The sequence below is a fragment of the Branchiostoma belcheri genome, unplaced genomic scaffold (assembly GCF_001625305.1).
Source record: "Branchiostoma belcheri isolate BF01 breed outbred unplaced genomic scaffold, Haploidv18h27 scaffold96, whole genome shotgun sequence".
In the NCBI taxonomy this organism is placed as follows: domain Eukaryota; kingdom Metazoa; phylum Chordata; class Leptocardii; order Amphioxiformes; family Branchiostomatidae; genus Branchiostoma; species Branchiostoma belcheri.
The window spans coordinates 1,063,345-1,077,803 of record NW_017804642.1 but is presented as its reverse complement, the minus strand read 5'-3'; the positions used below and the strand labels follow the sequence as shown (position 1 = coordinate 1,077,803).

General features: G+C 38.6%; 1 protein-coding gene across 1 annotated transcript in view; it reads right to left on the bottom strand.

The window, feature by feature from the left end:
* LOC109461821 (serine/threonine-protein phosphatase 6 regulatory ankyrin repeat subunit A-like) overlaps window positions 1-14,459 on the bottom strand; it is a 42,592-nt gene that overhangs the window by 5,216 nt on the left and 22,917 nt on the right. The window contains exons 11-21 of the mRNA XM_019758282.1: window positions 14,070-14,184; window positions 13,157-13,239; window positions 9,879-9,942; window positions 8,585-8,653; window positions 5,689-5,829; window positions 4,654-4,765; window positions 4,131-4,208; window positions 3,218-3,419; window positions 2,443-2,536; window positions 1,839-1,956; window positions 955-1,030 (exon numbers count right to left, since the gene is read on the bottom strand). Of these exons, the coding sequence (XP_019613841.1) occupies window positions 955-1,030; window positions 1,839-1,956; window positions 2,443-2,536; window positions 3,218-3,419; window positions 4,131-4,208; window positions 4,654-4,765; window positions 5,689-5,829; window positions 8,585-8,653; window positions 9,879-9,942; window positions 13,157-13,239; window positions 14,070-14,184 (1,152 nt within the window). The remainder of the gene's footprint in view (window positions 1-954; window positions 1,031-1,838; window positions 1,957-2,442; window positions 2,537-3,217; window positions 3,420-4,130; window positions 4,209-4,653; window positions 4,766-5,688; window positions 5,830-8,584; window positions 8,654-9,878; window positions 9,943-13,156; window positions 13,240-14,069; window positions 14,185-14,459) is intronic.

Sequence of the window (14,459 nt, the reverse complement as noted above, 5' to 3'; positions counted from 1 at the left end):
AAAATTCAGGTAGCACACTGGGCTACCTAGGTTCAAAAATAGGTTCAACTGGGCAACCAGGTATTTTGCACGCTGGGCACTAAGGCCACACCAACTTAATTTGTTGGGCGACAGGGCGAAAAAAAAAATGAATATAAAAAAAAACGGGTGTAGGCATCCTATTATAGCCCCAAATGCTACGATAGGACCCATGAAGTCAACACAAAAGGCTGGGTCAATATTCAAAGAATTTTGAACTTTTAATCAAACCACTGCATTGATAGATGGAAAAACTAGGACTTTCCTCAACTGTTGGGGGCAAATTATGAGCATTTTTGAGTTGATTCAGAACCAGAATCTTTATTTTTGGAAATCAGAAAAAAAACGAAGAGATGAATCCAAGAAGCAACAAATTAAATTGGTGTGGCCTAAGTAGTGCACTAACCTATTGTTGACAATATTCAAGGCATGCACTGTATTTGCAATAAGGAACTATTGTAGCTGCTCTTTAGATTATCAGGCTTTGCAGGCTCAAAGATTGTGTTGGTATCAGGCTATAAAAAGATTTGTCTCACTAAACTCTGCATACTCTGATGCAGATAAACACACATTACTAGTATTAATTTTAATGTGTCTCATGCCCCAATTCAGCCATGTAAGGCTGCAATGGTATGTGTGTTGCAAATAAACCAGTCATTCATTCATTCATACTGCGAATGTGCAAAACACAATAATGTATCACGCATAGCACTTTGGCAGAATGTCTTGTTTAAGGTCAAATTCATGATATTTAAAAATGACGTTCTGTCTATAGTTTTGAAATGTTGTGTCAGAAAAGATATTGCTTGCAACAACCAAATTCTGATACATCGTTGACCAAACATATGGGTTTCAGATAGGTTCTGCCAGAATGTTTCATATGCTTTTTATTATTTTACGACAAGCTGGACAGAGGAACGTTGGCCTTATACTGACCTCTGGCATCCTTGAAGTTGACATCAGGTTGGTGATGTAACAGTGCATCCACACATTCTTCATGCCCATTGGCTGCCTAATGGGAGATATACATGTAACCTTTAATACTGTAAACAACTCAAACAAAGTCTGCATTGGTCTACATGTAATTCCTAACTTAAAAGACATTTGCAATGCCATACAGTCAAATAATGTAGAACTGGTATATCATCAAATGAACACGTTAAGGACAAAACTATAAAAAAAAAAAAAACACTAGAAAAATCCTCAAAAAAGGTCTATCATTGATTCGTTACTAAGTTTATGTACAAGTACTGTGCAGTTGAAGTTCTGTTCTACCATGTGGTATGAAAGAATTTTGGTGGTTAGGTCCTGCAAAGTAAACCTTTTACCCACTGCCTCACTCCATAACAAGTCCAAATTTGGTGCCAAACAGATAAATGTTAGGCCACACCATCTTAATTTTATGGATGACATCCTCTGAGGACCCCTAAACTAGTGCGTGCGGGCAAATAAAAAAAATTCCGGCCAAAAATAAAAATGCTGCTAAACCACAGGAATGCAAAGCTGGTACAATGTATTGTGAATTTGTGGCTGTACATAGAGACGTATACAATAAACTGGCACATGCTGTCTTTTTGTGGAATTTATAAATCGGCACTGTACGTATGCACTGAGTTCTTGAGTCATGGAGCTACAGTAGCCTGGGTGCCCAGCTCCATATTGTCGCTAACTACCATGGACTACCCAGGCCTAGAGCCAGGCCAGAGCCTTGGTGGATGTGATCTTTTTCTTTTTGAGAACAGGCGAAAATCAATGCACGCGCAAATGTCAGACATCCACAAAATCAAGTTGGTGTGGCCTTAAAGAAAAAAGTGACTGACCCCTCTGTGTAGAGCAGTGCGCTGGTGAATGTCGGTGGCGCCGATGTTGGAAGCGTAGGACAGCAGCAGTAGGGTGCTGTCTGTGTGTCCGTTAGCAACGGCTATCATCAGGGGAGTCCTAAACAACACAAACAACCAGGTAAACAAGAAGACATCAAAAGGTTCAAACAGGGTGATTGTACACATGTGCATGACTTTGTCATCTTTAAAACAATTTATATACTATTGAAATTAGCGCAAAATTTTGTAGCAAGCACCACACTACCATAGTTTAGAAGCAAGATATGTTGTTTGCGGGGCACGTCTGGGCAAAACTGTGGTGACATTATTTAAGGGGGCCGACACTTGACGATGCCCAATGGCAATGTTTTCTTCATTTTGTGGTGTAAATCTTTGAGTATTGAAGATATCAGGTGGTTTAGAACAAAAAGGGGAATGTGACATGATTTTTTTTTGTGAGTGTGGAACTACATTTGTAGTTTCAGACATTCAGGTTTTTTTTGGCTTGAAAATAAACATTTTTACAAGTTCAGAACTAGTTCCAGCGAACCGGTACACTCTCAGCACTAATAGTAATACAGAGGTGTGTTACAGTCTAACTCACCTGCCCTGCCCATCCTGACAGTCCACCACATCTGACCGCGGGCCCAGACTGTGTTTTATCAGCAGACGCAGACACTCGGTGTGGCCGTTATACGCTGTACACAAACATGGTAATAAGGTCACATGTTAAGCTGGTTATCAGTCATAAATATGAAAGATATGTGGTAGGTTTGGAGTCTAGTTATTAAGTACAGACTAATATTCTAAAATGAGCATTATAACCATTGAAAAGGTGTTTTTTTCAAACCTGATCAAACAAACAAACACACACACACAAGCATACATGCACAAACACGTGTAATAGAGCAACAACCAATCAAATTTCTAGTGAAGACTTTCTACTGTAATATAAAGCCACACCAAGTAATTTTTATGGATGACATCGTCTGGAGACCCTAAATCTAATGCGAGTACGAGTAAAAAACAAGAAAGGCTGAAAAAAGCAAGTTGCCTACATTTGAAATATACTAAGGGACGACAAATGTTAGGACACAAATTGAATGAGAGAACACAGTGTAACAACCAGCATCATGTCTTTTAATTCGTCAATCGACTCATGAAAACAGCAATTATAAATAAATAAGTGGAACAGCAGTTGTCATCCTGTCCTGTTTCTTTTCTTTGATCACATCTTCCCTTATCCCACTGTCGCGACTCTTTGGTCATAGGTACAAGAAGCGGAATTTCTTGTTTTTTTTCTAGCCAAAATCAATGCACGCACGGACATCATCCATAAAAATGACTTGGTGTGGCCTAAGTGTATGTGTAGATTGTACCTGCAGCATGTAGGGGTGTCCTCTTGGTCTTGTTGTCCCTGACTATGATGGTGGCCCCCTGTAGGATCAGGGCCTCCACAGAGTCCACGTGGCCCTTGAAGGAGGCCAGGTCCAGCGGCGTGCGACCGTCCGCGTCCCCAACATCCACGTCCACAAAATGGTTCATCAGAACCATCAGGGCCTGGTGGTGCCCGTTGTATGCCTGCAACAAACATCACAGCAACCATTACAGCTAGGACTAATACACTTGTGTACATGTACGTTCCAAAATACTAAGTACCTAATACCAGCTCAGAAAAGAACAAGAAAAAGCTATGCCTTCAAGTACCAGAGTTATCAACCAAGGATTGAGGTGTTCAAGAACTCATTCTTTCCTAGAGCTATGGCAGAGTGGACCTGGAACTCACTGTCACCATGCAAGTACAGTAGGGGCATTGTCATTAGATAGCTTTAAACAATGTTAGATGTTCAAGGGTTAGGTCAGTAACAAGTCTTTTCGCATAACGTAGCCTAGCCAGCTGCCGCCACGCCGCGTGCCTGAGAAGCTGGTGTGTTACGCTGAAGGGCTGTTATACCGGCATACAGACAAAGATACAGTACACATCAGAACCAGTTGTTGCCCTGAAGAAGCGTCACCAAAATGTCCAATGTGAAAAACATCTGGTTGTTGAATGAAGAACCAACCTAATGAAATTATTCAGAATACATTCCGCAGTTTATATTTGCGGAATGTACAGAGTTCATGCCTAATTTAAAAATTGTCAGTTGAGGCAAATGAAAGCTGTTTGCTTTTTGTAACACTTACTGTTAGAGACAACAAGGAATCTCTTGTCCACATGCCTCAGATGATACTGTAGACAGGGACTTTTCCATCCTTTAGTGTAGTGGGGAAAAACTGTAAGATACAACTTACTGCAAGGTGCAATGGTGTTGTCCTTGGTGATGACTTCTTTCTCCTCTTCACAAAATCATCTCTGGCCAAGTCCAACAGCTGAAATGGAGAGTGATTTAGTTGGTGGATGCTCAACAATATCTCCCACAATCTCTTCTTTTTTGTTGTATAAACTTAAGAAAGCATTTTAAAACTTGGAGATAGCACGTCAGCAGGACGTACTTCACCTGTGTGAAACCTGTAATGTATTGTGCATAGCACTTCGGCAGAAGGTCTTCAAGTATTCAAGTATAAAAGGTTGACATGTTGACAGTAGTTTCAAAATGTTGTGTTGGAAAAGATATCGTCTGCAGTAGGAAAAATTCTGCAACGTTGACCAAACATCCAGCAAAACCCAAGAAAAATCAGGGTTTGCACAGGCGCAATACGTTCTGCCGACTTGCTCTTGGAGAAAATCTACACATTGATTTTTTAAAATGTAATAGCTAGACAACACCTTTTGCGGGGCATAGTGTTCATTTTAATCTTTTGTACATGTACTTACCAGATCTATGACCAGCTTGTGGCCGTTGGCTGCTGCATAGTGCAGTGCATCAAACCTGTTGTTGTCATGAACAGTGGGGTCAGCCCTGTTGTGTAACAGGTGCTCCACACACCTGGAAAAAAATAGGGCAAATTGTTAACTTGGAATCAAAGCAGGGTTGGACAAATGTTCAAAAATCCTATCGGGGAAGTACAAGGTTATTTCCACTTGCCCGTTCTAGCTTTTCACTTGCCCAAAATATAGTGACTATCATTTCTATGCATTTTTACTGCCACCAAGGAAATTGTCTTATTTTGGAGTTGATAATGTTGGATGCTTTATTTATGGAAATAAGGTGGTTTGACTCGCTCCAACCACCGTAGTGGCTATACTTTGCATTCAAAATTAACTTGCCCAATCGGGCAAGTGTAGAAGCACCACTTGCCCGAACAGTACTTTTACTTGCCCTGGGCAAGTGGGCATCTGTGGTACTTGTCCAACCCTGCAAAGTACAACATCTTACAGGTCATATTTCTCTGTGGTGTAATGGCAAAATGGTCAGAGTGGTTGACTTAGAGCCAAGAGGTCCCTGCTTCGATCCCGACATTCTTGAAGTTATGCCCTTGGGAAAGGTACTTTTTGCGATGTCCCTCACCGTACTACATAGATTGACACCCACCGGGCCTTTCAGCTACATGCCACTAAGGGAGTGTACCATATTTACCGGGGGTGGGGGGGGCTGGTTGTTTGAGGGGGGAGGGCCCAGGAAAAAAGTGTTGAGTTGGGGGAGGGCCTAGGAAAAATATTTTTAATGGGGGTATAGGGCCTAGGAAAATTTTTTTTCCAACATCCATTCAATTTTCCAACATTTTTAGATAATTTTGAAACATGATTTACATCCTTACAGCCTAGGAAAAAATTTTTATGCTACCCTCGGATGAATGGCCCTCCCCCCGCTAAATATTATACAGTCCCTAAGAACTGTTAACATTTTTGAATGAATCTTTCCTGCTGTAACCAAAATTGAAATCACTTTGTCTGTCCCTGGGTACGTACTTGCCATCAGCGTCAGTAGCAGCTGCATAGTGCAGGGGGGTACACCCCCTGGAGTCCCTGAGGTTCACATCCGACCCTGCAGCCACCAGGGCCAGCACACACTGGTAGTTAGTCTGGCTCGCTGCATAATGCAGTGCAGTTCTGGAGAGAAACACCAGGGGGAGCAAGTGAATGGCCATAGACTTTTTAGTGAAGAGATCTTGGTTATGTATACCACAAGTTATCACACCACTGTAGGGATGTAATCATGGATGCCTTCAATTTTTTCCATGGCCTACAGTACATCACACCTTTAGCTTTTTTCGTAATCTCTAAGCAGATCTTTTGGTGGCTGTAATACAGTGTCAATTCACATGACAGTACCAAATTGGCAAGGCAGCTGCCCCTTGAATTGGCTGGCATAAAAAAGATTCCAGTACAAAAAAAAGAAAACTCCTAAAAAGATAAAACTGCTAAAAAACATTATTCCTATAAGGCCACACCAATTTAATTTCTTGGTTAACGGATTCGCCGCTTTATTTTTTTCTGATTTGCAAATAAAAATAAAAATTCAGAATCAACTGTAAAATGCTCATATTTTGCCCTGAACAGTTGGAAACAGTCCTTTACATCCTAGTTGTTACAGTTGTTCCATCTTTCAATGCAATGGTATCATTAAAAGTTCAAAATTCATTGTTTAAATTTTGAACCAGCCTGGTGTGTTGACTTCATGGCTCCTATCATACCATTTTGGGCCATGATAGGATGCCTACGCCTGTTTTTATTTTTATTTTTTTTTTCGCCCGCCCGCTCCATTATTTTTCTAGAAAAATCCGTTAAGGCCACACCAATTTAATTTCTTGGTTAACGGATTTTTCTAGAAAAAAATGGAGCGGGCGAGCGAAAAAAAAATAAAAATAAAAATTTTTGAGACCACCTGCCATACAGCCATGTAGTAAGCAATCCATTAAGTTAAGTTACAAAATGATATAAGACATTATATTAGACACTTATTGAACTGAAAGGACCATTACTACATGTACATGAGCAACTTCTCTTACATCCCTTTACAATTATTCGTATTATTTTGCAAGATACACATCTTTACTGTATGAACAACAAACTGTCACTGAGTGTCAGTTGACAAGACTTCCATCCAACTGGTTTCACTTTTATTCATCTTTCAAAGTTCCAAAGAGTGGTTTAAATCAGGGTGCTCTGTTCAGATCCCATTGTTTTCTTAGTTCAGGGCACACAGCTTACCACTGGGCTGGGCATTCTATTGTGTCTGGCTGATATGGAAGTTATTTAGAGCTTGAAATTTACAATATCCTAAATATATGCTTTAGACAAATTTCCAGGAATGTGTAAAAGTTATTGGCAAAAGAATTAACTACTTTTACAGATATTTTATTTCTTTTTTTATCTTTCCCCAATTCCCAAATACTACCGGTAGTATACATTTTATATTTCCCATTATACACTTTAGGTATGCTACACCTACATTATACTAGTACATAGCCAGCATTCAAACAAATAGCCACAATGACACACTCTTCAAGTTGCCACAAATTCAATGGTCTAGGGTTTCACTATAAAGTCTTTGATGTATGGGGATTTTTATTTGTAGGGGGAACCATTTTATTAAAAAATTTAGATGTAATAATTGATGCATTATTTGCAATTGTACTTCTGTTTATAGGTATCTGAATAAGATGTAACTTTGTTAGAATGCCACATGCACATGTAGTATTTTTCACAGAGTAATTTCTATAATTAAAAGAACCTGTTTCCCCCTACTCGAAGTGGACTCTTCCGACCGTGAGAAAGTTAGTGAATGGACTTACGTGCATGGAGGACTTTTTACTTTGCCAAATTCCCATGTTTGTGGTAGGATTTTGTACTTTTTTGAGAGTAATACAGTTTGTGATGTCAGAATACATTGTTATGTCGTGTTATTTTTACATATTCCCTGGAAAAAAGATCGTTTTGAAGGTGTGTGTGCATGTGCCGCCCAGGCCGAGTTTATACGTTCGGCCGATAATTTACTTTTAACGCCCGTTACTAGCACATGTTTCCGACACAATACGTGTTTCTAAATGAAATATAATATATATCTAAAAGGGAGATGATATGTTGTTACAGGCACGATGACTTAGTAAATCTGCCGTACGTTTGACTGTCGTCAGTGAAGTTTTGTCCCATGAATGGTGACATGTGCAAAGGGGGTGGGGGCGAGTTCTATATCAAAATAATTTTTTTGACGAACTTTTGAAGAGGCAACCTAGCTTTACGAACAAATTGCACTCAGAAAAATGTTTCTGCCTTGAAGCAATGTATTTTAACGCTGTTAACTATGCCCAAATTTTGAAAAATTACAACGTACGGGGTGGATTTTGGGGCCCCAATTCGGGACCCGAGAGTTTGGATTTTTGTTTTGTTTTTATTTTTATTTCATTTTGGCAAAAAAACGAAGCGGCGAATCCGTTAACCAAGGAAATAAATTGGTGTGGCCTAACCAAGAAATTAAATTGGTGTGGCCTAATAACAACACACTACATTTTCAAAATAAACTGTAAAATAAAATTGTAATGCTAGAAACTAGGTAACATTTACAAAGCAAATGCATAATGTTAACCTTTGCATGGTCTGCTGTTAATTCTTACTCAAACACATTCATTTCATATATATGGTCAGACAGGAGTCTAAATCCCTCCTGCTATAAAATTGCAACATGATGTAACCCAAGTTACCATGGAAACAGACAGTTTGGCTCAGGTCATTAACCTTTTTGGTGTGAAGACGAAGAGGAAACAGAGCAAAAACGATTATCCTTCAGTAAACATAATTATTATCATTATAATTATATTTATTATTTTCATATTATTATATCATAATGTATATTATTATTTCTTACCTTCCGTAGTGGTCCTTTTTATGGAAGTCTGCTCCACTTCTCATCAGCAGGTCCAGACACTCAATGTTACTGTAGAGGAACAATGAGCTGGCTCATTGATGGGTAAAGGGGGGACAGAGCCAAAAAAACTGCACAGTTAATTGGATGTTACAGATTAGACTTCATGCCATGTCCTCCATTTCTTAACCTTTTACTATTTTTAGCAGCACATGTGTAGTAAGGTTATGAGGTTAGACAGTACAGAGAATCCAAGATTGATGATACAATCATGTTTGGGAAACAACTAACATTATTTACTTCCATGAATAGTTTTGTTAGGTTGGTAAGTCACTGAATAAAAAGACTCTTTTTAATGCAACAAACTGTTGCAGGAGACATTTTGGCTGAATAAAACACTTTATTCTATTTGATTATATTTATCTTATTATGCTTAAAAAAAGAGTCTTTTTATTCAGCATTATCTACTGATGTTAATACAAGAAAAAATGGTTAGCATTCCTGTTTTCATTTTTTTTTGTATAAGGCCACATGGTCCCACACCAATTTGATTTGTTGATTCACACATTTTTTCAGAAAAAATATGAAGCAACAGGGAAAAAAAAATAAAAACAGGCTTAGGCATCCTATAATAGCCCCAAATGCTATCATAGGACCCGCTCAAACTTTACTGACACCACTGCATTGATCGATGGAAAAACTGTACCAACTCTGAAGTACAAGGGACTGCCTTCAACAGTTGGGGGTAAAATATGCATTTTGGAGTTGATTCAGAGCCTGAAATGTTTTCTCTTTATTTTTAAATCAGAAAAAAATGAAGCTGTTGAACCAACAAATTAAATTGGTGTGGCCTACATGTGAGTACATCTCAGGTCTCGAAATTAAATGTGGCCACTTACCACCAAAATTTAGGCTGGGACAACTACAATGCAAAAAGACACTTTGGACATTTTGGGGATAATTAATACTAAAATAATCAACATCAGAATGTCAGCCCTTCTTTTGTTTATCAGGCACACGTCCTGGCTTTTGGATCCGGAAAAGTCCCCAAAAATTTCTGTCTACTCTGCAATTATAGTGTGCCTGGGAGTGAACATAAGCAAAATACATGACTTCATGTTGAAGTCATACAATACTTCCCAAAAAATAGGTTGGGACAGTTCATCCTTACTTCGGGACAATTGAAATTTATTTTTGGGACAGTGCTGGCCAGGACAATAGGAAGAAATGTTAATTTCAAGGCATGCATGCATTGTTAAACTGAGGGAACATTACAGTTACAACTGTAGATCCTTACCCTCCACATGCAGCTGCATGGAGACAGGTCCTGCCATTGTCATCTACTGCATCAATCTCAAAACCTGCAGAAAAATCACATAGGCATCTTATTAACTTACACTTATCAAAGGACAGCAAGAATTCAGAGATCTCATACCTTCATGAAATGTGTAGAGTTTGTTCAGGACAAAAGATACAAAACTGGAAGTTCTGCTGCAGTACCAAGGTCAGCCAGCAGGAGGCCTACAATATGAGCCAACAGGGGTTACCACCAGTTCACCATTGCAGCTTGTCATTGGCTTGGATTAAAATCTCCCATAAAAGCAGAGGAGCTTGCAGTACTTCCCAAGCAGGGTATATATGCACATGTATTTGCTATGACTGTTATAGCTGATCTATGTACATGTACAGTACAGTGTATGAAGTAGTCACTTGTGTAGCAGTGTAAAGCACTGTGTTTAGTAACAAAGAGGTTAGTCAAAAAGATGGTAGTTATCAATGCTCCTATTACCTACATGTTTTGTTATCTTCATATGATTATGAAATGAATATATGGCCAGAATTCTATAGCATTTTGTTTTAAAACAAAAGTACCCAAAAGGCCGGTCATGGGTGTGAAATTTCAATTCAATTCCAAGAAGACATTGAGAAATGTCACAACATACATGTCTTTCATGTTTAAAGTACCGGTATGTATTCATACATACCAGGACTTACAGGCAATATGGTAGAAGGAATGATTGTTATTGTATAATGTTTGAATGCAGATGTGCTCAAGAAGTACAAAAATGTATAAAGCAAAAGAAGTCGACCTTAGGCTAATATACAGTTCCAATGAATGCCACACAAAAAGCCCCTTATTGCGAATGGCAGAAATAAGTTGAGGTGTTAAAAATTTGTCTGCCAATATGCCAAAAAACATGTAAGACTTCCTTTCCAAAATCACTTGAAGTTCTTATATTATCATGAAAGTTCATCTGTGTTGGTAGTTACATGTTGAAAGTTAAAATTTTAGATCCAACACAATAACTCTTCCTCAGTAGACTGACCCAGTGAGGCTTGTCACGTGGCTTATTTGATGTGTGACGGGGGCCGACATCATCTACCAGATACATTGTACCTTTGACCCAGTGTTGACGTCGTACTTCAAAGAAGCCACATGACAAGCCTCACTGGGTCAGTCTACTGAGGAAGACCTGAGTGACTGTTCAAAGCTTAAGGTGAGAGAAATTTATTGTGTTGGATCAAAAGTTGAAACTTTAAACATGTCAGATTTCCACATGCCAGCACAAGTCACCAGACCCACAGAAACATGGCTCACCATTCAGGTCGGAGGTGACTTTCCCATCATCCTCTGGGGTGGCTGTAGCATGGATGGAGCACAACTACTTAGAAGGAGGTCTCACACCAGAGTAGGTCTCAGACCAGAGTTACAGAGGAAGCCACCATTTTCAATTGATTATCAGTTTAGATCCTCTTTTATCCATTCATTTTGGCCTGTCTGATCACCCCCGTTGTTAAATGATGCCTACCAGACCCTTGTTTTCTGTCACTAAAGGCTGGAACATGCTCATTTAAATACAGGGGTGTTCAGGACGGTATGAGACCATGTCAGTGTCAGCAATTATTTCAACAAATTTGATGTTCAATTTCATCTTTTTGTTTGGATTGGGGCAATGCAAATGAGATGTTAAGAAAAAAGAAAAACAAAGAAAGTCAAATATGGTACTTGAAACTAATAAACACTGTAACATCACATAAAAGCTATATGTATATCACTTTGTCAGACAATGTGTAAAATACCTAATTCAGAAACTAAGAAAATTGTATATTTTCTTAGTATATTATGTACTAAAAATCAACTATCTTATTTTTCAAATAAATTAAATATGTTTGTGCTGTGTAAGATTGCTTTAAAATGCTGTCAGAAATGCTGCTGAGAGAAAACCAAAAAGAAGCATGTGTTGACAGATCTGTGTAACAATAATTTGATTATGCAGCATTGTAAGTTGGGAAGAGCATGGAGTTTCTATTTAGCAGACTATCACTGAACTTTTACAATTTAACTGTTAGCATAGAAAGCAAAAAGGCATTAGCTTTGTTAATGCTATGTTAAAGAGTATGAGCCAAACAGATAAGAAACAGACATGTTAAGATAAAATTGTATCTTAAGTGTAAATGTGTCTTTAGTGTAAATGTACTGTCACATCATCAAGTAACCTGTCAAGAATATTATTTACGGATGTAGGGTATGTAAATGTAGTTGTTTTTGAAAAGCTGCAAGCTGAAATGAATGCTTTAAACTTTACTGATGTAGCGACAGAATTCCACCAGAGGTTTAGAGGTTAACGGCATGTCTAGGTTCTGTTTAGTCTGGTTTCGATAAGTGCCTGTTAGTGAGTAGCAATGAATGATCTTTCAAGGGATTAAAAAATCTCCAGTGCATGTATACCAATGTAGCAGTGCTGAAAGCTGATCAGGGGTGCTACAACAATGTAAAGTATACAGTGCAATTTTATGGAATACAGTGCAATTCTGGAATACAGTGCAATTTTACTAGTGTATAGTGCAATTTTACGGAATACAGTGCAATTCTGGAATACAGTGCAATTTTACGGAATACAGTGCAATTCTGGAATACAGTGCAATTTTACTAGTGTATAGTGCAATTTTACGGAATACAGTACAATCTTATTAGTATACAGTGCAACTTTACGGAATAAGGTGCAATCGTATTAGAATACAGTGCAATTTTACTAGTATACAGTGCAATTTTACGGAATACAGTGCAATTTTACTAATGACGTTGAATCATGTGACTTGGACCCGACTTTCCCTGCTTTTTTCATTTTCAAGATGACGGACGCCGCTGACTCACATATTTTTGTCTTTTTCGAGCGAATTCGAATGATCCCTGTGTAGTAACATGCCCTGTGTGTAGTATGTAGTGATTTGACTAAAGGAATATCTACGAGAACGGTCCAAATTCACTCGAAAAACAAAGAAAGATGTGAGTACGCCATGTCAGTGGTGTCCTTGGAAAGCCGGGCCCAGGTTACGTCATTCAACATCATTAGTAAAATTGCACTGTATTCCGTAAAATTGCACTGTATTCCGTAAAATTGCACTGTATACTAATACGATTGCACTGTATTCCGTAAAATTGCACTGTATTCCGTAAAATTGCACTGTATACTCCTGGCACCCCTGGAAAGGTGATCTTTCTACCATACTGTGGAATAGCTCTGCACTGTTTATTACAGAAGTTTACAGTTGAAAGCTGCCCCTGGTTCTTACCACATGAGATCAGTTTTTGGCAGGAGTCCACATATCCACTCAGGGCTGCCAGATGAAGGGGGAGCATACCATTGATCCCTCTCCTGTAGGGGGTGACATTGTGGATGAATAATATGGTTTATTAATAAACATAGCAGCCTATCAGCATGAAAGTTCATCTGAGTTGGTAAATTACATTATGAAAAACTTAAACTTTGATACCAAACAGGATTACTTCAAGAGAGGCATAAAAGAGGCCATATACATCAGGGCACTTCAACCATCGCTCAACCGGGACGGGGGGCGATATCGACTTCAGACAACCTTTGACACTTTGCTGACGTCACACGTGGGAAAAATCACGTGTCCACAGCATTTGGGTCAGATAGCTGAGGAAGACTGAGTGATTCAGTCGAAAATTTCTGGTGAGTCAAATTTTGAGTTGGAGAAAAGTTTAAGTTTTTCATAACATAGCAGCCTATCCTTTGATCACAAGTATAAAATTTCTAAGATAAAACATTGGCATTAAAAAGAAGCACACCATAACATTATCATCTAAACATTGAATTCTGTCCAAAGGTACATGTAGTTATAAAAATCATATTTATTGAACATGACAATAAAGAAGAAATGGAATGTTCTCAGAGATAGACAACTGAATGTATACGTGTATGTCACCCAGTATATCAGTGAAAACATATCATGCACAACATTCAAACTTTGTCTGCTTTATTTCTAAACAGTCACCTGAAAATATACATCCACACAAGAGAATTGACAACTGAATGAAAAACCAAGAATGACAAATATTGTGAAGAAAGAATTTTGCGTTCTGCTTTAAGAGATTTCATCAATTCTTTACTTCAAAAAGATTTCTAACTATAGTCCTCCACCCCAACCCCTGTAGTTCTTCTAGTGTTTTTTCTAGACATACCTTGTGTGGTCGGCACCGTTAGCGATGAGAGTTGTGATGAGCAGCTCATGTCCGTATCGAGCTGCGATGTGTAGGGGCGTGTTCCCATCCTTGTCTTCACAGTCTATCTCAGCACCTGGACAACATGGAGGGAAATTCATTACATCTGGCAAACTCCACTTACGTGTGGTTAGTTCAATTATACAACAGCTACTACTGCTTGTGCCTCATAAAATGATACCATGATTAAGTCTTATTTTACACTGTCAAGACCAGCAGAGAGAATTATAGCTATCTGGTACATGTATCTTCATTTCATAATGTCGTACAACATTGTACATGTATCATACTGTTGATTGTAAACCATCTTTTACATACTACATTCCAATACTATTTCAAAAGGGTTTCTGT